The sequence below is a fragment of the Rhinatrema bivittatum genome, chromosome 3 (genome assembly GCF_901001135.1).
Source record: "Rhinatrema bivittatum chromosome 3, aRhiBiv1.1, whole genome shotgun sequence".
In the NCBI taxonomy this organism is placed as follows: domain Eukaryota; kingdom Metazoa; phylum Chordata; class Amphibia; order Gymnophiona; family Rhinatrematidae; genus Rhinatrema; species Rhinatrema bivittatum.
In genome coordinates, this window is record NC_042617.1 from 104,682,065 (window position 1) to 104,708,347 (window position 26,283).

At 44.6% G+C, this 26,283-nt stretch overlaps 1 protein-coding gene across 1 annotated transcript in view; it reads right to left on the bottom strand.

The window, feature by feature from the left end:
* SEL1L2 (SEL1L2 adaptor subunit of ERAD E3 ligase) overlaps positions 1-26,283 on the bottom strand; it is a 217,272-nt gene that overhangs the window by 113,317 nt on the left and 77,672 nt on the right. Inside the window, exon 8 of the mRNA XM_029596776.1 lies at positions 18,192-18,248. Within this exon, the coding sequence (XP_029452636.1) occupies positions 18,192-18,248 (57 nt within the window). The remainder of the gene's footprint in view (positions 1-18,191; positions 18,249-26,283) is intronic.

The window sequence follows — 26,283 nt, forward strand, 5'->3', positions numbered from 1 at the left end:
TGGGTCAGGTCGCAGCATTGAGCCTGGGTTCAGGACCCACCCTAGGCCGAGGCCCTGGGTTCAGGATCTTGCCTCTGGACAGAGTCATAGCATTGGGCCTGGGTCCGAGCCCCGGCCTAGGCCCATGTATTGGGCCTGGGTCCGGTCTGAGGCCCCAGAGTCAGGACCTGGCCTCCGGGCTGGGTTGTATTGTCGGGCCTGGGTCTGGGCTCCGGCCTAGGTCAAGGCCCTAGCATCGGTCGTGGCATCAGGCCTGGGTCCAGGTCTAGGCCCTGGCATCAGGACCCAGCCTTCATTGGATACCCGATGGATCAGGTAAGTTTTTGTTTTTGTAGTTTGATTTTTGGGGGTCTCATCTGAGGCCCTGGCGTTGACCCATGCCTCCATCAAGAACCCAGCATTGAGCTCACGTCTAGGCCATGGCCCCTGCTTTAGGCCTTAGCCTAGGCTCTAGGCTAGGCCCCAGCTTTGGGCCTAGGCCAAGGCGCCAGCATCGTGGTCGGGCCTAGGCTGAGCCCCTGATTTGGGCCTCGGCCTATGCCCTAGGCAAGTCCCCAGCTTTGGGCTAGACCTAGACCTGAATCATTAGTTTAAAACGAAATGAATGAATAAGGTTCGTTTCATTCAGGGGGCCCTCCATTCATTTTGGGACCCCCTGAATGAAACAAATTAGCCTTATTCCTCGTGTTTTTGCAGTTTTGTTTTAAATGAATGCACATCACTAGTACCCAATTCCTGCTTTGGAGATGACTCCTTGCCTTGTCTGCTGCCTGCCCTGACCTCTGGTTCATCTTCTGTATCCGCTCCTCTGGTTCATCTTCTGTATCCGCTCCTCTGGTTCATCTTCTGTATCCGCTCCTCTGGTTTATCTTCTGTATCCGCTGTCTGTTGCCTACCCTGACCTCTGGCTTATCTTCTGTATTTTCTGTCTGCTGCCTGCCATGACCTTCACCTGGCTTTAGACTCTGTACCTTAGATTGCCCTAGGGATCCCCCTAAGTCCTTCCGGCCACCAGAACCCAAGGGATAAACCTAAGGGGAAGGCAGTTGTATAGGCGAAGCTCCACTCAGTCCCACCTCCAGGCTTGTCTGCCAGCTGTTGGTGTGGGCCTAGTGGGTTTGCTCTCTGGGCCATGTCAACCACACCACAGCATCAAAGGTCCATGCTTACTGAGGTGTACCAAAAAAAAGCAGAAGGGTTAGTGGGTGTAAGAGGTTTGGGAAGGTTTGGGAAGGGGGCTTGGTATTGCAGTAGTGGGTGCAGTACACAGGTCATTTATTATCCCAATGGACATATTACCAGCATCCTTGGGCCTTGTAAATCAAGATTTCAGCTGGCCCATTATAGTATTTGCAGTACAGTCCAAAAGTACTGGAGTATTATGTTATTCAGTCATGATAGGCTCACAGTAGTTGGCTATGAAACATGGACTAGGAAAAGCAATGCAGATTCAAAAGGGCAGTTAGGATGAATGTTCCCATGTAAACCACATAGAACCATGGATATAGTGGCAAATAAATACTAAATTTAAAAAATGCACAACCAAAATGGTATGGGGCCTGTATCAGAAAACTTATGAGGAGAAGCTGAAGGATCTGAATATGTATACCCTGGAAGAGAGGTGTTGCTCCTGTCGGTCGCAGATGGCTGCGACCTTTGCTGCTCACCTCTCTTTTCCCTGCTAAGGCGATTCTCAGGGCCATGGTGGCCTCAGCCTGCAAACACCACCTTCCTTGGGGTCCCCGGGACAGCGAGGGCAATGCCTCTGCCATCTTGAGTCAGGGATTACTTAGGTCACGTGCGCGCGCCAGGCCCTCTCTTATTCACGTCATGGCGGGAACCTTGGGGGCATCCCCTCCGCATGACGTCACCCGCCTCTTGTATTTAACCCAGCCAGCCTAAGCTTCCTATGAGTTAGCAAGGACTTCCTTCCTGCTTATTACACTCCATTTTGGAGATGCTTCGTTTCACTTCTTCCTGAACTAAGAACGCCTTAGGTACCTGCTCCTTGGGGGCCTTGTTATGTTCTGGCTATCTGATCCTCAGAGGGCCTTCCTGCCTGGAGACTCACCTTTCTCCAGGATATCGCTAGTTCAGCCCAGGAATATTACTTCTGCTTCTACTTCCTAGCTGATGGAACCACCGGGGTACCCCGTGCCTCGGGCCACTATCGTGCTCATTCTAGCTACCCTTTTACACTCCGGAGTAAGTACAATCATCTACTTCGCTCTGTTGACCTTCTGCACCTCTCTGGATCTCTACACACTGATCCTCGGCATACCCCGCGCTGCGGGCCACTACCGGATCCCTCCAGACAGTTACCATCAAGAAAGGAGTTCCCTGCGGGCCACTACTGAGAATATCTGCATTGAACTGCCTTACTACTGGACTGTGTCTTCTATCCATGCTGTGGGTATTTCCACGATTCCAGTACAATAAAGTTTATCTCATTTGTGTCTGTCTCTGCTGAGGCCATGCCTACCATATGGGCCGATTCAGGAAAGTGCGCGCGATTCAGTATTTAAATTAGGTCCGGCGGTAGAAAAGAGCAAAAGGAGGCGCTAGGGACACTAGCGCGTCCCTAGCGCCTCCTTTTGGCCCGGAGCGGCGGCTGTCAGTGGGTTTGACAGCCGACGCTCAATTTTGCCAGCGTCGGTTCTCGAGTCCGCTGACAGCCATGGGCTCAGAAACTGGACGCTGGCAAAATTGGGCGTCTGGTTTTCGACCCGACAGCCGCCAGCCGACTTCAAATTTTTTTTTTTTTTTTACTTTTTTTACCCTTCGTGACCTCCGACTTAATATCGCCATGATATTAAGTCGGAGGGTGCACAGAAAAGCAGTTTATACTGCTTTTCTGTGCACTTTCTCGGTGCACGAAGAAATTAGCGCCTACCTTTGGGTAGGCGCTAATTTCTGGAAGTAAAATGTGCGGCTTGGCTGCACATTTTACTTACTGAATCGCGCACAAATACCTAATAGGGCCATCAACATGCATTTGCATGTTGAGGGCGCTATTAGGTTCGGCGGGTTGGACACGCGTTTTCCGCCCCTTACTGAATAAGGGGTAAGGGAAAACACGCGTCCAATGGCAGGTTAACAGTGCGCTCCGTTGGAGCACACTGTACTGTATCGGCCCGATATTGAGTCCCCACAGGGCTCCTCCCTGTGAGTGGAACCAACTCTCACTACGGTCCAGGATCCACAACCACACCAGATTATAACAAGAGGAAGTGCAGGGGTGACATAATACAGAGCTTCAGATATCTGAAAGGTTTTAATGATGCACAAACTTCATATCTTTCTGTTGGAAAGTAAACTAGAAACAGGGGTCACAAAATGAAACTCCAGGGATGAAGACTCAGAAGCAACATCATGAAATATTTTTTCATGAAGAGAGTGGTAGATGAATGGAATGCCCTCCTCGAAGATGTGGTGAGGACAAAAACAGTAAATGAATTTTGAAGGGCATGGGATAAACATTGTGGATCCCTACAGGTTAGAGATTGGAAATGAAGAAAAGGGTGCATTGAGGGGGGGGGGGGGGGCTTTACCTGCATGGAGCAGTAGTTACATCCATAAGCAATTTGCTGGGCAGACTGGATGGACTATTTGATCTTTATCTGCTGTCATAACTATGTTGCTAATGTGAGGTGAATTGAGACTAGTGTCAAATATAGATAGTTGGTGAATCCTATGATATTTTTCCTGGCAGCAAAATACCACCAGAAAAAACATTTTGTAGCTTATATACCCTAAATATGTACTGCATGACAGCGGCCCTACATCCCAAGGTTGCCACTTTCTTAAAGGGCGTGAGTATGTCATCCAGTGGTGTAAAAACCCAGGGATTTTCAAGAGACCTTCCAGTCCAACCCTGGAAGCTTGAGGTGGCTCCAGTGATCACAATGTTTAAAAAGAATACAATTGTCATGTTTTGGGCTCTACTCCTTCCCTTTATTTCTCTGGTTGTCTAGTGGGGCCTGGCATGCCCCTTAGGGCTCCAGGTTTGGTATGATGGAGCAAAAGTATAAAATTGGCTGACTGGCATCATTTTGTAAATGGCAACGGTCCCAGAGGATAGGGCACAGTTAGGAAGTCCAAAATAATAATTTTAAGACAAAAGGGGGTAGTGTTTTGGAGGGAGGAGGCAGGCCTCAGAATGGGCCAATATTTTTCTCTTTTTAAACACTGTAAACACTGGGGCCAGCTCAAGGTGCAGTGAGGGAATGGGAAAGGTGCTTTCACTAGAAACCCTGGGGGTATTTTGACCACTTGGGGGGGGGGGGGGATTATTCAGCCCATGTGGGCCTTTTAAGGCAAACCAGAGAAGCATCTGGACATGCGTTAATATTCCAATGCTCCCAGGGATTGTTAGCGATACCTGTTGAGGTGTTGCTAACTTTCCTTAAAATAATGCAAGTTGCAAATTGTGTTGCAAGCTGCACTTTATTTGCATTGGATTGCCTAGTAATTAATGGATTTTCATGAATTTGTATGCAAATCAGTTCATTACCATATGTATGTTATGCCAGATTTATGGCGGTAAAGATAGCACACAGTATTTCAAAAATTATACATTATCTTTCCGTTAGGCTATCTACTGCATGATGAATGCTGTTTACTGTGCAGTAAAGCCTAATACAGCTTCGTAAATGACCACCATAGATTGAATAAAACAAAAATTTGAAATTTGACAAATGATTTGCAGGTAATGTTAGCCGAAACCTCACAATGAAGTTGGGGCTGAGATGATGTATGTATGTAAATTGTAATAACCCTACAATTCTAATTTCCCAAATTTCCGGATTTCTCTTACTTTTATCTGGTGTAAGAGGAAGCTCAGTTTGTAGGTATATGAAATAACTAAAAAATAAGATTTCAGAAATATTACAGGTAATTTGTAACCTATCATTAAAATCATCCGTTGCACTTGAAGACTGGAAGATAGCCAATGTTACTCTGATATATAAAAAGGGCTCCAGAGATAATCCAGGAAACTATAGACCAGTGAGCCTGACTTCAATGCTGGGAAAACTCATGGAAACTATTAAAAAGAATAAAATCACAGAACATATAGATAGACATGGTTTAATGGGATACAGCTATCATGGATTTACCCTAGGGAAGTTGCCTCATCATTTTTTTAAGGGGTGACTAAACAAGTGAATAAAGGTAAACTGGTAGATGTGGTGTATTTGGATTCTCCGAAGGCGTTTGACAAAGTCCCTCATGAGCGGCTTCTAAGAAAATTAAAAAATCATGGGATAGAAGGTAATGTCCTTTTGTGGACTGCAAACTGGTTAAAAGATAGGAAACAGAGAGTAGGATTGTATGGTATGTTTTCACAGTGGAAAAACGGTAAACAGCGGAGTGCCTCAGGGATCTGTACTTGGACCGGTGCTTTTTAATATATTTATAAATGATCTGGAAAGGAGTACGAATAGTGAGGTGATCAAATTTGTGGATGACATTATTTAGAGTAGTTAAATCATAAGTGGATTGTGATAAATTGCAGGAGGACCTTGTAAGACTCGAAGATTGGGCATCCAAATGGCGGATTAAATTGAAAGAGGACAAATGCAAGGTGATGCATATAGAGAAAAATTACCCATACTGTAGTTACACGATGTTAGGATCCATATTAGGAGCTACCACCCAGGAAAAAGATCTGGGTATCATAGTTGATATTACATTGAAATTGTCAGCTCAGTGTGCTTTGGTATTCAAAAAAGCAAACAGAATGTTAGGAATTATTAGGAAGGAATCGCTACATGGTGAGACTGCACTTTGAATACTGTGGCCAATTCTGGTTGCCGCATCTCTAAAAAGATATACACTGGAGAAAGTTCAGAGAAGGGTGACCAAAATGATAAAGGACATTGAATGGCTCCCCTATGAGGAAAGACTAAAGAGGTTAGGGCTGTTCAGCTTGAAGAAGAGACAACTGAGGGGGGATAAGACAGAGGTCTCAAAATTATGAAAGGATGAGTAAATATGAATCGTTATTTACTTTTTTGGATAATACAAGGAATAGGTGGCACTCCATGAAGTAGACAATATCACAGATCTGGAAATCATATATTATTTCACATATTTTTAAGCATTTATACACAATTTTTAATTACATCAATTCATAACACCAGAGTAAATAAGAAATATTAATTAAATATCAGTGTTCAAAATTTTTTAAAATGTTTGTTATACATTAAGGGGTACATTTTAAAACACAGCGCGCACACGTACTTTTGTTCACGCACCAGGTGTAGCCGCATGTATCTTATAAAATCCGGGGTCGGCGCGCACAAAGGGGTGCACATTTGTGCAACTTGCGCGCACCAAGCCCTGTGCGCGCTGCCCGGAGAGAGACGGAAGGAAAGTTCCTTCCGCCTCCCCCCACCTTCCCTTCGCCTCCCCCACCTTCCCCCCACCTCCCCCCACCTTCCCCTCCCTTCCCCTACCTAACCCACCCCGGCCCTATCTAAACCCCCCCTACCTCTGTCGCGAAAGTTACGCCTGCTCGAAGCAGGCGTAACTTTACACGCGCCGGGCCAGCTGCCGCGCAACATGTTCCGTCCGGGTGCTGGTCCGGAGGCCACGGCCACGCCCCCAGAACGCCCTCGGGCCAAAACCATGCCCGTGGCGCCGTCCCCAGATGACACGGCGGCCGCATCATGCCCCCCCGACACGCCCCCGATGACGCACGGATCGCGACACGCCCCCCCAGGAAAGCCCCGGGATTTACGCGCGTCCCGGGGCTTTGCACACCCCAGAAGCGTATGCAAAATAGGCTCGGCGCGTGCAGGAGCATTTTAAAAGGGTTACACGCGTACCTTATGCGCGTAACCCTTTTAAAATCCGGCCCTAAATATAGTACCCACACTAGATATCAACATACACATATCACAATCAATAATTGCTCATAAACTTGTACAAACACCGTACTTATGTATTTCACTACTGGACATATTCAACTGTGAACATGCACTATATACTAAAACATCAATTACCTTATTAATCCCAAATCCCAATCTCCACAATCATACACATACTCTCACCAATCATATCACATTCAGTACATACTCATACATATACATTTTCACCTTATAAAATATACCCATGTATCTCCCCCTGGCTGAATTTGTTAAGGTATTATAACCACTTGACTTTTAAAGATGTATCCCTTGTTGTTTTTACAATCCCTTATTTTCAAAACATATAATTTCCCTTATATTTTAATCACTACAATTCTATTTTTTCTTTTTTTCTACTTTATTGGATGGTCCCCTCTTCAATCTTCATCTGCACCCCAACAAGGTGCCTTGTTTCGCCCAGATAGGCTCCTCAGGGGTATTCCTTAACTCACTCCTGTTCTTCACAATACAGCCCCTAAGTCCACATGGGGACTCCTAAAAATATATATATTAATTAGCCTTAATCAACATATAACCCAATCCCCTTACCCAATGTAATCACTTACTGATATAAAGTCACTCAAAGCATGTCCACGATCCTGCCCTAGTATAATCCTCGACGTCCACTACAAGCAATATATACACCATTTTAATATAACATACTACTCTTTAAATAATTATTCAGTAAAATAATTATATTCCATTATATACTTTTTTTTTTAAGTTCTTTATACATAAAATTAAATATTTTATTTGTATATAAATATGGCATTCAGGTATTGCAAAATCACTACGCACCTCAGGTTGTGACACCAGCCATTAAACACAGCACTACCACATCGGACCACTTCACCAATACTTTTCCTATCAAAATATCCACTGTTATGCATACCTGAAACGATGCAAAACATCCATCACATATCCACATGGCAAAATGCATAACCTCCCATATGCTCCATATTCAGTATCGCATACTCATAACCGTTTTCTAAACCTTTGAAGCAAATTGTCCGCCAGTAACAACCACCGGAACAGCTAAACCCGTTCTCCTTCGATTAAACCCGCTAGAGGTTTACAAAGCAACCAACCACCAATCATATCAGCGGGTTTATCAGTACTGGCCATTTGCCCACTAAATAGGCCCTAGTTGCTACTAAAAAAAGGACAGCAACACATGCACACCTCGTCTCTTTGCAGATGCCTCTCCCACCCTCCTGAACTCCACCATTGCCTGTCCTACAGTCCAACTTCACTCATGTCTTCTCTATACATGACTAGCCACATTCCACATTTGATGCAGTGGCATGCTTTCTGGATCCTCGGGGTATGCAGAAATGTTTTAATGAAGGTATCAATGCAATTGTATTTAATATTTTATTTTTTCAAGTGAATGTCAATGTTGTCGCTAATTACTGCTGTATGTGGAGATGGTGATTGCGATCCAGAACGTTCTTCCAGCGCAGATGCATCTCACGGTGGCACACCTCTTCTCTTTGCAGATGTCTCTCTCTCCTTGACCACTGGCACATTTCATTAAGATAAAATGAACAACCTAAACATACATGTCTGGAGTTTTGTTAGTTATGCTCTCTTCTTCTGTTGAAGTACTTTCATTCTCACCTCTCACAAATGTCCTTCCTCCCTCCCCCCATTCGGTAGTCAATAAACACACAGGTGAAATTTGTAACCAATTTAAAAAAAAAAACCTTTAGCAGACTATTTACAATGCAGAAAATTACCTAATAAAGGAATAGGGGAGGGGACAGCTAGAAACTAAAGAGGATACAAAGGTGTACAAAATAAAAATCCCAGGAAGTTAGGGAGATAGGCGGGTGCTCAGGACTTTGGCATTCTGCTCAGGTGCCATACAGCTTCCCCCAGGAGCTGTAAGACCCATAGGTACACATCCAGCATCCTGAGCACTCTCCTTTGGTAGGTATGCAAAGTTCTGTGCTTCGCCACTATCTCCCTTGGGAAAGCATGAAATTCCCACCTTGTGAGAGGCTAATCATGGGGAATATTTACTCCTCCTGATCAGCCTCTTGGCTGTTGACCTGGGGAGGGTAGTGGACAAAGCAGAGGGCCAAGCATGCCTATCTCGGCCAGCAAAGGCTGACTGGTCTGGGTCCCTGCGTCCCTAGCTCCCTGGGCAAAACAAGGAGACCTATGGGAAAGGGAATGGGGTCAGGAGCAGCTGGAGGCATGGGATGTGCCTCATCTGCGAGGGGTGGCTCCATCTCTGCCGCTTCCTCCCTTGGTGGTGATAGGGGTGGGGGAGGAGCAGCCTGCTCCCCCCCAGTGGCAGCGGCTGCTTGTGCAGGGGTGGTGCTTCCTCCTCCCCTTCATCTGCCATTTGCCCCTCTTCATCAGCACCTTAAAACAAAAGCATGTGTGAGAATCATGTCCAGTTAAAGATACAGATACATTTATATTTTATGAGGACAGTGGCCAGTAGGCTTGAATGTGTACTTACCACCAGCTCCATTCCACTGAGCATGCAGCTGATTGAACCACCTCCTTTTCCGGAGGTGCAGCCACCAGGTCTTCTTCTTCAGGTCCTCAATCTATAGGAAAGAAATAGGATGAGAACATTGAGTGTGCACTGTAGCTGTTAATGTGACCTCCATACTGGTATGTGACAATATACGCTGCTACTATGTGAATTGAGTTGGGGCTCTTGGCAATCCATTAATACACACAGAAGTAGTGTGATAGCACCTGCACCTAAAGTATACCTAAACATATTGCCTCCATGAAGGACCATGATACTCCAGGTCACTAGTCACGTAGCTGTGCAGTGCACCTATTGGGAATATCCTCATGGAGTACCCTGCAACTGGTCCTAATCTATGCCTTCTAAATGCATTCTAAATGGTCTACTATCAATGCTTCTCAAGTCAGTCACTGGGGCACACCTAGGCAGGCAGGTTTTCAGGATATCTTCCAGGAGCAAGCATGATATATATTTGAAGAGAATGAAAGCAGTACATGTCAGACTGTCTCATGCATTGTCATCATGCGTATCCTGAAAACCTGCCTAGGTGTCCCTTGAGGACCAACTTGCAAGGTATTGCTTGAGATATCAGCATGAAACCAATTTTGAATCCCTGAGAAAGTTAGTTCCATCTCTTCCTTATACCATTATTATTCTTGTCCCTCTAAGGCTTCTATCATTCAATGTAAATCTGGCCTACTATATGTCTGTTATCGAGTATGACATGATAAAGCACTGAACATCCATGCTAGTAATGTCAGGTTAAATCATTACAGTCTCCATACATACCTATTTATTATAACACTCTATAGTGACCAATTGCACCCCCCTCCCCCAACATAACCATACCTTGACACCTTCCCAGTGCCCCCTTTAGGCACTAGTTTAGATAATCACAGTAACTACATTCAACCTACTTCAACCTACCCCCTGTCGGTAAGAGGCCCACTGGTTAAACGCAAGCTGCAGCTCCCTCTAGTCCTTCCTCATCTGGCACAGATTCCTCTGCTGGATAGGCACCAGTTCAGCTGTTCCTCGTCAACCACAACCAGAGACACCAGATGGGCGACGTCACTGGTGGTAAAATTGGGATGTCTGGCACGTGCTGGCATTTTTGAAAGCACACAGGAACAGGAAGTCCCACCCTCACACTTGTGTGTGCGTGCGTGCAGAACACAAGACTATGTAGAACGCATGTAGATCTACATGCATATATGTGCCTACATGGTCACGAGAATATATGCGTATTTTGCCTCGTGTGCATAAATGTGCACGAAAGATACAAAATACTTTGCATTTGGTACGCACACACACTAATATGTATTTATTGCTACATGCATGCTCCTTTTAAAATTCACCCGTATGTAGGAGTGCTATCTAGTGCTATAATTAGTTAGTAGGAATGTGTCCTGCTTGCTAATATAGATGTAAAAAATTCCAGTACTATTAGCCCTAAATTTTAAAAAATTTAGGTAGATATAATAAGTTATGCATATAGGGGCGGATTTTAAAAGCCCTACGCATGTAAATCCAGCTGGATTTCCGCGCGTAGAGGGGTTACGTGCACCGAGCCTATTTTGCATAGGCCCGGCGACGCTCGCAAGCCCCGGGATATGCGTATGTCCCGGGGCTTGAAAAAAGGGGTGGGGAGGGGGCGGTCCGGGGTGGGGCAGGGGCGTGGCCAGAGGCCTCTAGGCCGGGGGATCATGTGCCAGCATTTGGCCAGCATATGCATCCTATGCCTGCCTGGAGGCAGGCGCAACTTTAAAAATAAAGGTCGGGGGGGGGGGGGGGTTGTGGTGGAAGGAAAGTTCCCTCCGAGGCTGCTCGATTTCGGAGCGGCCTCGGAGGGAACAGGGAAAGCCATCGGGGCTCCCCTAGGGTTCGGCGCACGCAAGGTGCACAAGTGTGCACCCTCTTGCACACGCCAACCCTGGATTTTATAACATGCGCACACCGCGCGCATGTTATAAAATTGGGAGTAGATTTGTGCGCGCCGGGTTGCGCGCACAAATCTACACCTGCGCGTAGGTACTAAAATCTGGCCCATAATTTGGCCATATATATTTGTTGTAGATTTTCATCTTACTAAAAATGAGTGTAATTTCATTATTGGGGTAATTTTCAGAATGGCAGTATATCTCCAAAGTCTGCAGGTACTTTTTCCCCTACAAACTTTGCACTGATTTTCAAAGTGAATGTTCTTTCACTTTAAAATGGCCTAAGGAAAATTACCTGCACACATTTACACCTGCTATTTTTTAAGAGTAATTTTTCTGAGCAAAAATACATGGATACTTTAGAAAATTTAAAAGTATGAATATAGTTCCAAACTCGATCTGAACCCTACCCCCAGAAATACCTCATGCTAAAGTGGGTAAAAATGTGTGTGTAGTGGACCTACACACATACTGTTACCATTACCAATACATAGGGTGTTTTACCCATAGAAATTGCTTTGAAAATTACCCTCCTTATGTATGAATTTGCACACTCACAAAAGGAGGAGCATTTTGTGGTCATATTAAAAATGTATACATGAAACAGGAATTTTCAAAAGTTATGCATGCACATTGCATGGTATTTATGTGCATAATTTTGTACCTCATTTTGCAATGAGCAAAGTTACCTACATATATTTTAGATCCATAGTAACCAGATTTTGAAAAAGTAAACTTGTACATATACTTCCTCTACAAATTGAGGGGTTGTTGTTCACACTTATTTATTTATTTATTTAAATTCTTTTAATATACCGAAGCTCAAGAACCAGGTCTTATCGTACCAGATTACAATAAACTAGGGGAACCAGTTAAACAATGAAAGCAAAAAGTTACATTATAACAGGGAAAGTGGAACTGGGCTGTTAGAAAAAGGATAGGTTAAACAATTTCTAACTGGAAGAGCAGGGCATGTAAGTAGGAGCAAGTGCTTACATGGTAAGAATATCTACAAATTTACATAGTGTATTATGATTAAGCAAGTTTTATGAAAGTGCAGTTAGCCGAAATACAGTTCCTTTGAATTCCGGAATACAGAAATAAAGAAATCACACTTGAATTCCGGAATACAGAAATAAATACACTTGTATACACTTGTATTCCGGAATACAGAAATAAAGAAATCACACTTGAAATTATGCACATAACTCTGCTGTTACACATTTCTGAGAATGATCTCTAAGTTGTTTTGTTTTTACCAAGGATGAGCAAGATGAAACAGTCACACGAGTGATGTCATCCAATGGTGCTGACAGTCTGCCTGAGAATTCTGGAAAGGCCTGCAATGCTTTCCTGAATATACACACAATTTCCCCAAACACACACCCCATAGTTTAGTCATCCTCCAATAATGTTTTGTCAACAGTCAAAACTGGATGCATTTTTCCCATGTGGTTCACAGTGAGAAATTTTTCTCTTTTTTTGTGTTCATACCTTCTTAGCCAGTTTCTTCAAACTTTCCCCATTTCCAGTAAAATTCCTTAGTTTTTATTGACATTTTCTTATGTTTTGGTACTTTTTAAATGCAGTTCCTTGGCCTTAAATTTTTCTCTTTTCCCTTGGTGTAGCTTTATAAAGTAGCCATGGGCAGTTTTCATTATTCCAACAATTTTCAAGTTTTTATTTCATATCATCCATTTTCCTCATGATGACTGAAAGGAAGATCACTGGTTTAAGCCATTACCTTCACTACAATTTCAAAATATCCATTGATCATCACAAAATTTGCATGTGCTTTCTAGGGCTACAGCATGAAATAATTAGTTGGCCATCTGCTTAAATGTGTTTCCCAGAGTCATCAAACATAAAAAAACTCAGATTACAGGATATCTTCTCCACCAAAGCAATGTCCAGTATAACTACATGGGCACCAAAGGCATTGACATCAAAAGCCCCTGGACCTGTAATCATCACTGGCAATTTCTTGAGTATAATGTCCAAAATCGTAGAACAAGTCCAGAATTAGAGAGCCTTCCTGCTCTTAGCACTCAGTACCTGAGTTGGGTTCCTCAGAATCAAACTCTGATAAAAGGAGGCACAGAACTGAACATAAAGTAAAGGCTTTGAAGTTTCATCACTGATCCCCTTCATTACAAAGACCTTAGAGCAAGGCGATCATGACCTTGTCTATCCACCCTCTCAAGTGGCTTTGTGAAGAGAAAAATGCAACATCCCATCAAGAAACTCAGCTGACTCAGTTTCTAGGGCTCCAGTCTATTGGCATCAATACCTCACCTCTGGTTGCTCAGGAGGAAATGTCTACCCCTAGTGAGCTCCCTACAATGTTGGCATCAACGCAACAATTTTTTTAGATGGGCTTTGACAAGAGGATCCTCAGTACCCTCACTTATCTCAATCAGGTGCAGGTGGCTGCACCAAGCACCTAAGCATTGTCTGGTGTAGACTGATTCTATTTGAGACTTCTGCTCTCACATCAAATAGATTGGCAGCAACACTGGTGTCTCAGTATGAGACTTGATGTTGACAGTCTGCTGCAAGTCAAAGCCAACAACTATGGAGATGGAATTTTCTCCAATTCTACAGCATAGCTTGGCCCTAACACCCAGATAGTCATCTAGGAGAACTCTTGACGCTATGGGGCAGATTTTCAAAGGGTTACACTCGTAACCCCGAAAACCTGCTCTTGCATGCGTCGAGCCTATTTTGCATAGGCTCAGTGACGCACGCAAGCCCCGGGAATCACGTATGTCCCGGGGCTTTGAAAAAGGGGCAGGGGCGGGGCGCCGGTCTGGGGGCGGTCCGGGGGCAGTCCCGAGTCCTCCTGCACAGTGGCCGTGCCGGGGGATGGCGCGCCGGCAGCTGGCCAGCGCGTGCAAGTTAACTCCTGAAATAAAGGTAGGGGGGGATTTAGGTAGGGCAGGGGGGGGGGTTAGATAGGGGAAGGTGGGGGGGTGGATGGAAGGAAAGCTCCCTCCGAGGCCGCTCCAATTTCAGAGGGAACGGGGAACAGGAATGGGGAAAGCCATCGGAGAAAGCCATCGGGTTTCCCCTAGGGCTCGGCACGTGCAAGATGCACAAATGTGCACCCCCTTGCGCACACCGACCCCAGATTTTATAACATGCGTGTGGCTGTGCCCGCATGTTATAAAATCGGGCATACATTTGTGCGTGCCTGGTAGCGTGCACAAATGTAGGCCGCGAGCGCAGGTTATAAAATCTGCCCCTATGGCTCTAGGATTGATGACTTTTCAGACCTCAATTGCAATTATAATCTTAGTCTCAGAGTCTGAAGTTCTACTTACATGTCTGAAGAATCAAGTTCTGAGGAAGAATATTCTCCTGATCTCTTCCTGTCCGCTCCACTCTTCAGATGAGGAACAGGTCTTTTCTCGAGAACTTTTTCTTCCCAGTGTTTATACAAATAATAACTGAGGCCATTCCTTTTAATTTAGAGGTGGAAGATAAGCCTAGGGCACCACCATTAGGCCTTCTCAGATACCTCAAAGCCCCTAACGAGTTGATGGCAGTGCCTATCCACCATCTTCTATTGTATGCATTATTTTTACTGGACTGCAAGGAGATGTTCCCAGCAGAATGCATGTAGATCGAATTTTCAAAAGGACCACATTATTTTTCATTGAAATTTCACCTGTACAATAAATAGATACAAAGTCTGTAAATACTTTAAACCCATGGACAATTTTCAAATTAGGTATATGGTCCATGGATACAAGTACCTACAGATTTTCCACATAGGCAGGGAGTTTGGAAATTGCTTCCTAGATATAATTAGTGAAAGTTCGAAGTTTTTTTGTGAGAAAATAGAAATTTCTCTGTTATGAGAGTACTGAGGGAGCAGACCCACTCGAGGGGATTGTAGGCCCTTGAGCCTCGGCACAGTCTTAGACGAATCCAAGATGCACCGAGGGTAGGCGAGGCACGTCCCAGCATGGGTGGAAGCTGACAGTCCAACCCTCTGCCAGACCTGCATGCTTCTGGAATCAACAATCATGATGTTGATAATGAACAGTCCTCCGACTTTCCTGGCCCTTTTAGACCTGCCGCTGGAATGGCATGAAGCAGCAGGCCAGACTCCGGACGAGGGCAGACGAAGGCTCAGGACAAGGCATTGGAAACGAAGACACAGGAACAAGGCACTGAAGACAAGGACTCAAACGAGGCAAGGTTCAAGGTATTCAAGGAATTCAGGCAAGGATTCAGAAGCAAGCGAAGTACTGGGTTGAGCCCTACCACACAGCGCGCACTACACAGTCACTACCCATGGGCTGGTCACGGACCATGCTTGAATGCGAAGCAGGCTCCAGACGAGGTGTGGAATAGCTGAAGCTGGAACATGGCGAAGATACTGAAGAGGCCTGCACCGGGGCGTGCCCTACACAGCCACCAGTGGCTGGTCGCGGACCACTCTAGGACAGAGCAGGTTCGATCAGCGTCTTAGGCATGGATGGAGCAAGCTCAAGAATCCGAGGGCGAGTCAGAGTTCAAGACACAGGACCAAGACAGAACTTGGCTTCAGGCAAGGATACAGGACCAAGACGAGACTTGGCATCAGGCAGGAGGGTCCCTCCGGAGGCTTGAGCTGTGGAATTGAAGAAGGATGGCAACGAGGAACCAAGGGTAGCGGGCATCAGGACAGGATCACGGACATCAGGAACGGAACTGGAACATGAACATCGGGAACAGGTATCACAGGACACGGAGCTCCAACGAAGAACATGGACCTGACGGAGCGCTGGAAGGCAAGACTTCCAGGAGCAGGAAACTCCGATGCAAGGCAAGGCAGAACTGAAAGTGAAGCTCTTTTTTAGGCCAGAAAGCAGGCAACTCCCTGGGAGAAGTTCCGATGGGCCACACCTGACTGGCCCTATAAGTATAGAGAGAAGCTGCGGGCCGACCCCTTAGAGAGAAGGGCGGGGCCCAAACCAGAAAGTCCAAGCTGAGACTAGAGCAGGCCTCAGGCAGGTCCCAATGACATCGAAGGCCTCCCAGGCCATGGAGCAAAATCCGGAAAGCCAGTTCAGGCGAGACCCAGGCTTTGGAGCGGCCTCCAGAGAAAGGTGAGAGGCCTCCTGTGGCTCCAGCTACGGGAGGAATCGTAACATGTTCATTAGAAAAAGGAATATTTGGTTATGCAAATAAGGTGCTAAAATAACCATCACTCGTATTGACCTTAGACTTATTTGCAACATGTAATCAGGTCTCTTCCGCTCTATCAAGATGATGATCTCGGGTCAGATTGTGCAACTGATAAACCTATCTACTATCTATCTATCTTTCGATCTATATATATGTGTGTGTGTGTGTCTTCTGTCATGCTATTTGTCCTGCTGCCTCTGGGAGGTGAACTTAGAACCAAACAGTGAATTCCTGCTTCACAGAGAAACCTGTGGGAAAGAAGTTTGAAGATCTCCAAATTCTGAGGAAGAGTTGTGCTCCCAGGGAGAAAATCCAGCCTTTAAAATGGGAATGTTATTACATTTTTTAATGATATTTTCTGATTGATTAAACTCTCTTGTTTGTTTACTCTAACTTTCCTGTATTTTCCCCAAAGGAAGAATATGCTTTAGAAATATCAAAATCACTCCCATAAGAAATAATGGGAGTGGTATGGCTATGGCAGAGACTGACTTGGACTCATACCAGACTTGAGCAGTAGTAACTGTATTTGGGTGTAAGCTTTGAATTGAATAAAAGGCATATTTATTTGGGTAAATGGATATTTGTGGACATGGACATGGGCAAAATAGAGAATGTATAGAGATCCCCCTTTTGCAGGGTCTGAATAATACTTTTCTTGTAGCTCAAGATATTTGAGATATTTGGATAAAAGTATCAGATTTTATAAGTTATTACCATTGAGGTTTTTCTTTATTTACCTTCAAGAGGTAAAAAAAAAATTTGGTGAATCAAGCCTATAGAGATAAGGGAAATCTAACTGATGATTTAAAAAAGAAGTCAAGGAAACAAAATGGTTTGAAAGACAATTTAACAAGTTGGGCCAACTAAACTCTCAGAAATAAAAGTAGTGCGATAATAGAAAATGGAAGTTTTCAATGCAATATATCACAGAAACTAGGTAACCTATGGTAATTTTAAGGATCTTTTCTGTATGAGGTTAACTTGCACGGAGTGATAGTTACTAACCTTAATAGAAGACATAGAGGTAGCGTGCACATACAACAGTTTCAACCATTAACAGAAGACAAGGGGATAACCTGCATGGAGCAGCAGTTACAACTCTAAACAACTTGCTGGGAGGAATGGATGGACCATTTAGGTTTTTCTCTGCTGGCATTTACTATATGATTAAGTTAGATTATTTAGGACACATGATCACTTCAGCAATTTTCAGTCTACCAAATGCACACATCAGAAATGCCTTCTCTAGCTATTGACCTCTGACTCTTATTTTTTTTGTATATATCTCAACCCTCCAATTCCAAATAACATCTCCTTTTATACATGCATCCTATGGCTTCAGTAATGCTAATTTGTGCTACCAATTTCTTATGGAGAGTTTTTTGCCATGACAATTTCTTATCAAGGAACCTCAGCATGTCTGTTCTACTCCATAAGAAACTTTGTTTTAATAAAACAAATAACAAAGACCTCTATCTCAAGAGCCCCTAGGAGCTCCCTCCAATAACTTACTCATTCATTTATTAGAAAATCAAACCCCATTTGCATGAAGCTCTTTCATGGCAGAGGAATGGGTAGCAATCAACAAAGTTCTGGGCTGATGGGGATTTCTAAGGCTGGAAAAGCAAACAGTATATGATGAGGGAATATAAAATGTACACTTACATAATAATCTTGTTCTAATCCCCTCCTTCCTACAAGGTGTAATTTTCCAAGAAATACCTAAAATAATGATTCAAAAGGTTTCACTTTTATAATATATTCTATACTGTACTAACAAATTAAAACCATAAATCATTTTTGGACTTTGAACCATTAAAATGTTCAAAATAAACAGTTATGGCTAAAATGTTTAATCCAATGTAACATTCTCAGTTCTGTTGGTTAATTTTATACAATCTCCTAGGAATGTGCTGTCATTTTTAAATATGAAAACAGTGAAATTTGTTTTGTCATTTGTGTCCAAAATGATATAAATCTCCTAAAGAAATTTAATTAAATTTATATCATTTTATTTTAGAGCTGCTGCTTGGTTGAGAAGAATTCTCCCTCTCTCTCTCTCATGGTTCAAATCTCCCTCCATGAAAAGCTCCCTCTAGAGCAGTGTTTCTCAACCTTTTTTCTGTCGGGACATACCTGACAGAAGGTTCTCACATGCATGACACACTGAACCCATGATCGTCCTGGGGCTAAACGTAAAAGTACAGTTTGCATCCACGGGAACCCCCCTGACCCACAATAATGGATGTAAAGCAGAATTACGACATTCCCCATACAACTCACCCTACAAAAAAGATATTCTGGTTCTGGTGTCTTCTCAGTAACAGCAACTCAAACTCCTTCTACTACCAGGCTCAATAGCCCTACTTATGAAAAGACAGCAGTTTACCACCAATGCATGTCCTCTTGAGAAAACACAACAAATAAGACTGATACAAACACTTACATGCTAGTAAAATATCTCACCTCAGTAACACACACAGAACCGACCTAACGTACTCCCAGGATCTGCAGTTATGCACATAAACTAATCTGCACACAGTTACACCTGCACTATAGAATGCACTCAAACAGGAGCAACCCTATCTATGAAAAGGCAACACTATAAATATTAAATCAGGCCCTAAAAACCAATACACCTCCTATTAGGAAAACAGAACTAGCAAGCAGCTATAGATCCACACACAGAAATAATTATAAATTATACTAATAAGCAGAATAAATGTTTCAAAACAGCTATGAACAGAATAACATCCAACAATTAAAAACTCATAAAAACTATTAAAAATTCTCCAAACACCAATAAAATATTTCAAAAAAGCAGACACATCACATAATATTAAATAATTAAAATGGCAGTCAATCAAGAAAGATCAACTTAAAAAGCCACTTTTACTTACCCCGTCCAGCAGCTTTCCTACTCCTGTCCTCTTCCATGCAGGCTGTAGCACACACCAGAAGCAGCAGTAGTGGCTAAGTTCTATACTCATGGTCTTCTTCCTTAGGGCCCATGACCAGTCTTCTCTATCTCTCTCACACACACACACACCATACCAGTCACACCCCCATGACCCAGTTTCTGTTTCTCACACACCAATCATCTCCCAACCAGTCTTTGACACACAACAGTCACCTTCCTGAACAGTTTCTCTCATGCCATACATACACACAGGCTTCTTACTCCCGTGTTCTATCTTACATATATATGGGCTTCTCACTCCCATACTGTGTCTCACACACACCCAGGTTTCTCACTCCCATGCTCACACTCCCCACATGCACAGGCTTCTCATTCCCTTAATCACTTTCTTTCACATACACACACCCTAGTCTCTCTCCCTCTCACACTGTCACCTTACCAACCAGTCTCTCTCTCTCATGCATGCACACACACACAGGCTTCCCACTCCCATGCTCTCTCTCACATATACAGGCTTCTCAGTCCCATGCTTTCTTTCACACACACCCCCATAACACCAGGCTTCTTACTCCCATGCTTTCTCACATACCCAGATTTCTCACTTCCATGCTTTCTCTCTCTCTCTCTCTCTCTCTCTCACACACACACACACACACACACACATCAGTCACCTCCCTGACCAATCTCTCACTCTCTCACACACACTCCAGTCATCTCCCTGACCAGTCACTTTTATTGTCTCTCACATATACACACATCACCTCTCTGACAAGTTTCTCTCAATCACACACTTACACACATGCTCTCAATCAAATACATGCTCTCAATCACACACATGCTCTCAGTCAAATACATGCTCTCAATTACACATATACTCTCACACACACATTCTCTCACTTACAGGCTGGCTGTCTTCTTTCTCTCTCACTCACTTCCTCCCCCCCCCCCCCCCCCACAGCACAAATGGTAGCTGTAGCAGCCTCCTCCAGCCCCTGCAGGCCAAGAAAGAAGAATCTCATCGGCTGAGGGAGGCTTATACTGCTGTCTCCTTTGCCGATTGCCGGCTGCTTCGATTGCTCCTGGCCAAGCTACTGCTCGGGGGCCAATACTGCTGCTGCCGTCTCCGCCGCTACTTTTCCACATGATACGGCTCTTTCTCCTTCCCGTGCACTCCACTGTGTATCACTTCCTGTTCCGGGGCAGGTGCAGGAAGAAGAAAAGGCCAGCCGCGGGTGCCACAGCTTCCTCTAACAACGCTGCCGCTCCCATTGGGCTTGAATGAGCTGTTAGCCCGGCGGCAACAGCAGCAGGGAAAGAAGAGCAACGTGAAAGACCGGGAGCACGTGACACACCTGCCGGTGCTTGGCGACACACTGGTTGAGAAGCGCTGCTCTAGGGAATCCCTTCTCTCTCTCTGTTATTATTATTAATTGAACTTTATATACAACCTGTAAAACAAGTTACCTAGGCAGATTACAAATAAAACATGCATAATAATCAAAATGCATTCATCTTATTAATAACTACAGTCAAAGCAATTCAGACACTCCCTCCCCCAATTCCAGGGGCCTAATGACACCCTCACCCACCTATCCAGAATGGATATTCAACATTCAAGATGTCCCCCTTCTTCAAAGGCAGAAGGGACTATGGAATCCTTCTGATGGTAGGTATGGCTTCCCAACTGCAAATGATACTGCCTAGATCTCTGTCAGATAGGACGGATGGGAATACACCATATTAGCAGGGTCATTTATTTCGTGTTAGGGCCTTAATGCCAGCTTGTTGCACTCTACCTAGCTTGTTTTACTGGATTGAAAAAGATGAACAATTGGTTTCAATTTCTGTATGAGTTTGTTCTCTACAACTTGAACAAGAAGGCAGTCTAAAGTGTGAAGAGCCTGCTTTCCTTTACTGGTATGTGGCTTGACGGAAAAAGTTGGTAAAATAATGGATTGATTTAAATGAAACTGTCAAACTACCTAAGGTAGAAATTTAGAATGAGTTTTTAACACTACTTTGTTTTTATATATTTGCATGTAGGGAGCATGTGAAACTACGGCTTGCAGTTTGCTGATGATGGGGTAATTTTCAAAAGGATTTACATGCGTAAAACATGCATAACATGCAGCCATGGAGGGAACATGCATAAAATATGCGGCCTTGGAGGGACCTTTTTTTTTTTGTCCCCCCCCCCACCTTTCCCTCCCTTCCCCTATCTAACCCACCCCCCAGCGCTACCTAAATTCCACCCCCACCTTATTTCATCAAGTTACGCCTGCGTGTGCCAGCCAGCTGCTGGCGAGCCATGCCCCGGCACAGGCTGCTGTGCCGGAGCAGTTGGCCCCGCCCCCGGACCGCCACCATGCCCCTGGCCACGTCCCTTTTTAAAATAGGTTCGGGGCGCGCAGGGGTAGGTTTTCGGGGGTTATGCACGTATCTTATGCGCGTAACCCTTTGAAAATCTACCCCTATATGCCTTTATCTGGCAATTGTAGGTTTATGATAAATAGGAATTCTTAGTATCTGTTATGTTATAGCATTCAAATGAACCTTAATGGAATTTCTTTAATCCTCCAAGAAAATGCAACTTTCCATCATAAGAAAAAGAACCTTCTCAAGATGATTCCCTGACCTCCTCACCTTTAAGAATAAACTGAAAACCTATTTGTAGAGGCTTTTGGCCCACTGCCAAAACCCTGAAGTCCTGATTGACTTCCTCAGCTTGAACCTCGCTGTACTTTACACTAGCGACACCATCTTACTGCTCTAAGTCTACCTCAACATATTTCCCATTATTCTTTGCACTGGTACTAATATACCTACTACTTTCTTTCCTATCCTCCATTTATTTACTACACCCTCTATTCTGATTTGATATTTTATTACTTAGGTATCTAATACCTTGACTATTCCCCATCTAAACACTGATTTAAAATAATATTATTGATGTACTTATGCCCATTCATACATGCTAGATCTTTTATTAATGTACGCTATACTTACTGTAATCCTTACTATATTAAAACATAATTCTGTTGTACACTATGCCTATTTGTTGCGACCGTCACTGCTCGACATCTCTACTCCGCCCTCCTCACCTCTTTGGAGACTCCCTCTTGCTCAAGTGGAAGGTTGGCTGCCGTGGCGTCTCTCTGCCTTCTTCCTCCGGCGTCCTCGGAGCAGCTCGATGCTGCGATCTGCCATGATTTACAAGGGCCTAAGGGTGCGCGTGCAGTGCGGCCCCGACTGATGTACCAGCAGTGGCGCGAACCTCAGGGGCGTCCCCCTGAGATGACGTCATCAGTACCGGATATATAAGGTCTTAGAAATCAGTAACTAATCGAGTTAGCAAGGAGTTGAATAGGAGTTGGTTACAGACCAGTTTCGCTCTCTCCAAGCTACTCTGCCTCCTCGGACTTACTAGGGGTACCCGTTCCTCAGGGGCCTCGCTCTCTCTTTGTTTTTCACATCACGGTCAGGAACCGGCACTCGCTCCTCGAGGGCTCATGTTCCCGAACTGGTTGCTGAATACTCTTTCTGCCTGGAAGTTATAGCTGCCTACTACACCAGTGAGTTATCTTCTCTCTCTCAGAGCTTTTCCTGGAACCAGGTACTCGCTCCTCGAGGGCCTAACTTATTCCAACACCTGGACTATTTCTAGAGACTATTGTGTGAGTATTACTATCAAGGCTCTGTTCCTGAACTCTGCATACCCTGCCTACTCACTATATTCAATTTCTCTACAGCTCAGTTATCCAGGATCGCTGTTCCAGTACCCTAGGGACTACAGCCCTGCCGGGCACTTCCAGCTCACTACTACCACCTCTGGTGGTTCAATATACTGTTTAATAAAAGAACTAGTGTGTGTCTGTCTCCATACTCTGAGCCTGACCGGTGGTCCCTCTCGGGGGCGTGGTCCCTCTCGGGGGCGTGGTCATCTGCCACCGGCCCAAGGATCCACCCACAACTACCTCAAACACCAACAGATTGCTAACTCTATGGATCCGGCACAATTGAGTGCTTTGCAGGCCATACCGGGCCTGGCCCAGCGCATTGTGGAGCAGCAAGATGCCTTGGAGAAACTTACTTCAGCGTTTCATCAGCTACACACACAGAAGATTCAAGGCACAGCTTCCAAGCAAGAAGGTCAGTTACAGGAGGTAACTTTAAAAACTGCTGTACCATTAGCGGCTCCTATCCACTTTTCTGGCGAAATTCAGAAGGCCCGGGGCTTCCTAAACCAGTGCTGCATGCACTTTGCCTTACAGCCATCTTTATTTCCAAAGGCTCTTTCCAAGACCACCTACATCCTTTCATACCTGGATGGTAGGGCCTGTTTAATAAAAGAACTAGTCTGTGTCTGTCTCCATACTCTGAGCCTGACCGGTGGTCCCTCTCGGGATCTTCCCCCGGGGGCATGGTCATCTGCCACTGGCCCAAGGATCCACCCACAACTACCTCAAACACCAAACTATTGTAAACCTCTCTCCATGCTGTAACACACTCTGAACTCATCTGTGTGTGATAAATACATGATGAAGATGTTGAGATACTGAAGGAAAGTTGAAGTAGGACCCTTAATAGGGTCCTCATGCTGACTCCTACACCAAGTAGAAAATCTTTTCCATTTAAATTTATACAACAGTCTTGTGGAAGATTTTCTTGAGGCTACATCTGGAGGTAATTACATCAAAGTTAATAGCTGACTTTCAATATTCATGCCATCAGAGTCAATGATTGAAGGCTGGGATGAAGAAGATTGCCATTGAATTAAGTGATTAGTGTTGGGAATGTTTCTAATTTTATTGGTTGCAAACTAATGAAGTTTCTAGGCTCTCCTCATACTGATATGAAGATTGCTGTAGAGCAAAGCCCAGTCTGTACTTCAGTAGTAGTTCTGCTCTGCAGGATACTCAAATGTGAAACATTTAATTTTTATCTCCCAGACAAATCACAGTTTCTCTGGTTGGTTGTGAAATAGCTGAATAGCATTCTAGGCACAGTTTAACTTGTTTCTCTGGCTAGTTTTGCAACAGCTGAATATCATTCTGAATACAGCTTAATACACATTTTCTCTGGCTGGCTGTAAGCTAGCAGAAGAGTATTTTCAGCTAATTGTGAAACAGCTGAATAGCATCCTAGGCACAGCTTAACTCACAGTTTCTCTGGCTGACTTCACTTGCTTAATGTAAGGCAGACCCAGCAGCGCCTGCCCTAGCTCACAAATCTTTTTCCTTTTCCCTAGATTCGTTTTTCACATTTCCCTGGTTCCTCGTTTCAGCAATTAAACTATAAAGGAAAGATACTCAGCCACAACTACCCCAGCAAGTCTGTGTTGCATTGCATGTGAGAGTTTAAAAGGACAAGTTGACTTTAATTGCTATATATATTCTCAGCTGTCCATGTCTCCAGATCCTCTGCTTTCATAGTTTCTTCTTCTATTGGGGCTCAGGTTTCTGGTTCCAGTGCTTTCAGTCCTCCAGTCCTTTGTCTGTAGGAATAAACTCAATTTCTTCCTTTTCCTCTGTCCTATTGCATTTGGCGGTCCACGGGCTGCTCCCGCAAAGCACCACACTTACGTCCCCTGGCTGGGCCAGTCCTGCTACTCCACAAAACGGCGAATGCTGTCAGCCAGTCATGCAGCAAGACACCACTCCTCAACGTGGCGAGACACCACCAGCAGGACGCCGCCAACACACGCCACACCTCCACCTAGGCGCATGCACCACTTTCTGCCATTTAAAGGGACCGACTGCAGCGGCAAAGTCCCCATGGCCCCTAGTAATGACATCACTAGCACAGTCCTATATAAGTCAGCTCCCTGGAAGCGACTCACCTCAGCAGCAAGTTCAGCTATTTCCTAGTAATGCATGTTGCTTCTCTGTGTTCCAGTTTTCATCCAGCTTGTCTTCTGTCTTCATTCCAGTCTGTTCTATCCACCTGCCCACTTGTGCTTGCCACGGCCCTCTCACCCTGCCTATCTGTCCCTCTTTTCTTCCCTTGGACAGATACCTGGTTTTGACCTCTGCTTGGATACCAGATATACCTGACCACTGCCTGGACCCTGGATACGCCTGATTTAAGGTAGTTTGGAGATCTTTGGCAAGAAACCGATCAGGGTAAAAATAGCTACTACAGGAAGTGTACTAGTGATTGGGAAGCAGAGCTGGGGGCTAATTAAAGAAGTTGATCCAGGAAGTCATTGAGCTTTTAAGGAAAGAAACATTACCTTCCAGCAGAACCAGATGGGCAGTTAGAGGAAATAGACTTGCCCAGACTCAAGAGCAAAGGTGCTCCAGCTGTTGGTTGGGACTTGGAATCTGCAATAGGTATTGTGGGGGAGTAGGCTCTAGGTAGTCCTGGGGACTTGAGCTGGCCTGAAGTTGTTACCCAAATATTTTACAAGAGAAATATTGGTGTCTCAAGAAAGGAAGTGAAAGTTGCAAGTGTAAAGTGATCAGTGAAACATGGAATAAAGTGGCTTTTTACTGCAAGTAATTGTCTCTGAACATGTGTTCCAAAAAACTATCAGCAGGTTCTGCAAGGCTCATACAGCATCCTGTGACACGTATGGCAGCAGTGGGATTTGCGCAGACATCCAAAACAGACTTCATAGAAATTGAAAGAAGTTATGGACTGCCCCGGCAGTTGAGAGGCAAACGGTGGAATAAGTTTGTGGAGGATGTGTAAGGATCCATTGCTGAGTGCTCCTCCAGCCTGCAAGTGGTGCTATGAGCCACTTGGTCTGTGTAGTCCTCCCAGTTGTGCTCCTTACTTCCCCTCTGGCAGCCATCTTACTTCCTATACAGGCTTGTATTTATACTGAGTAGTTCT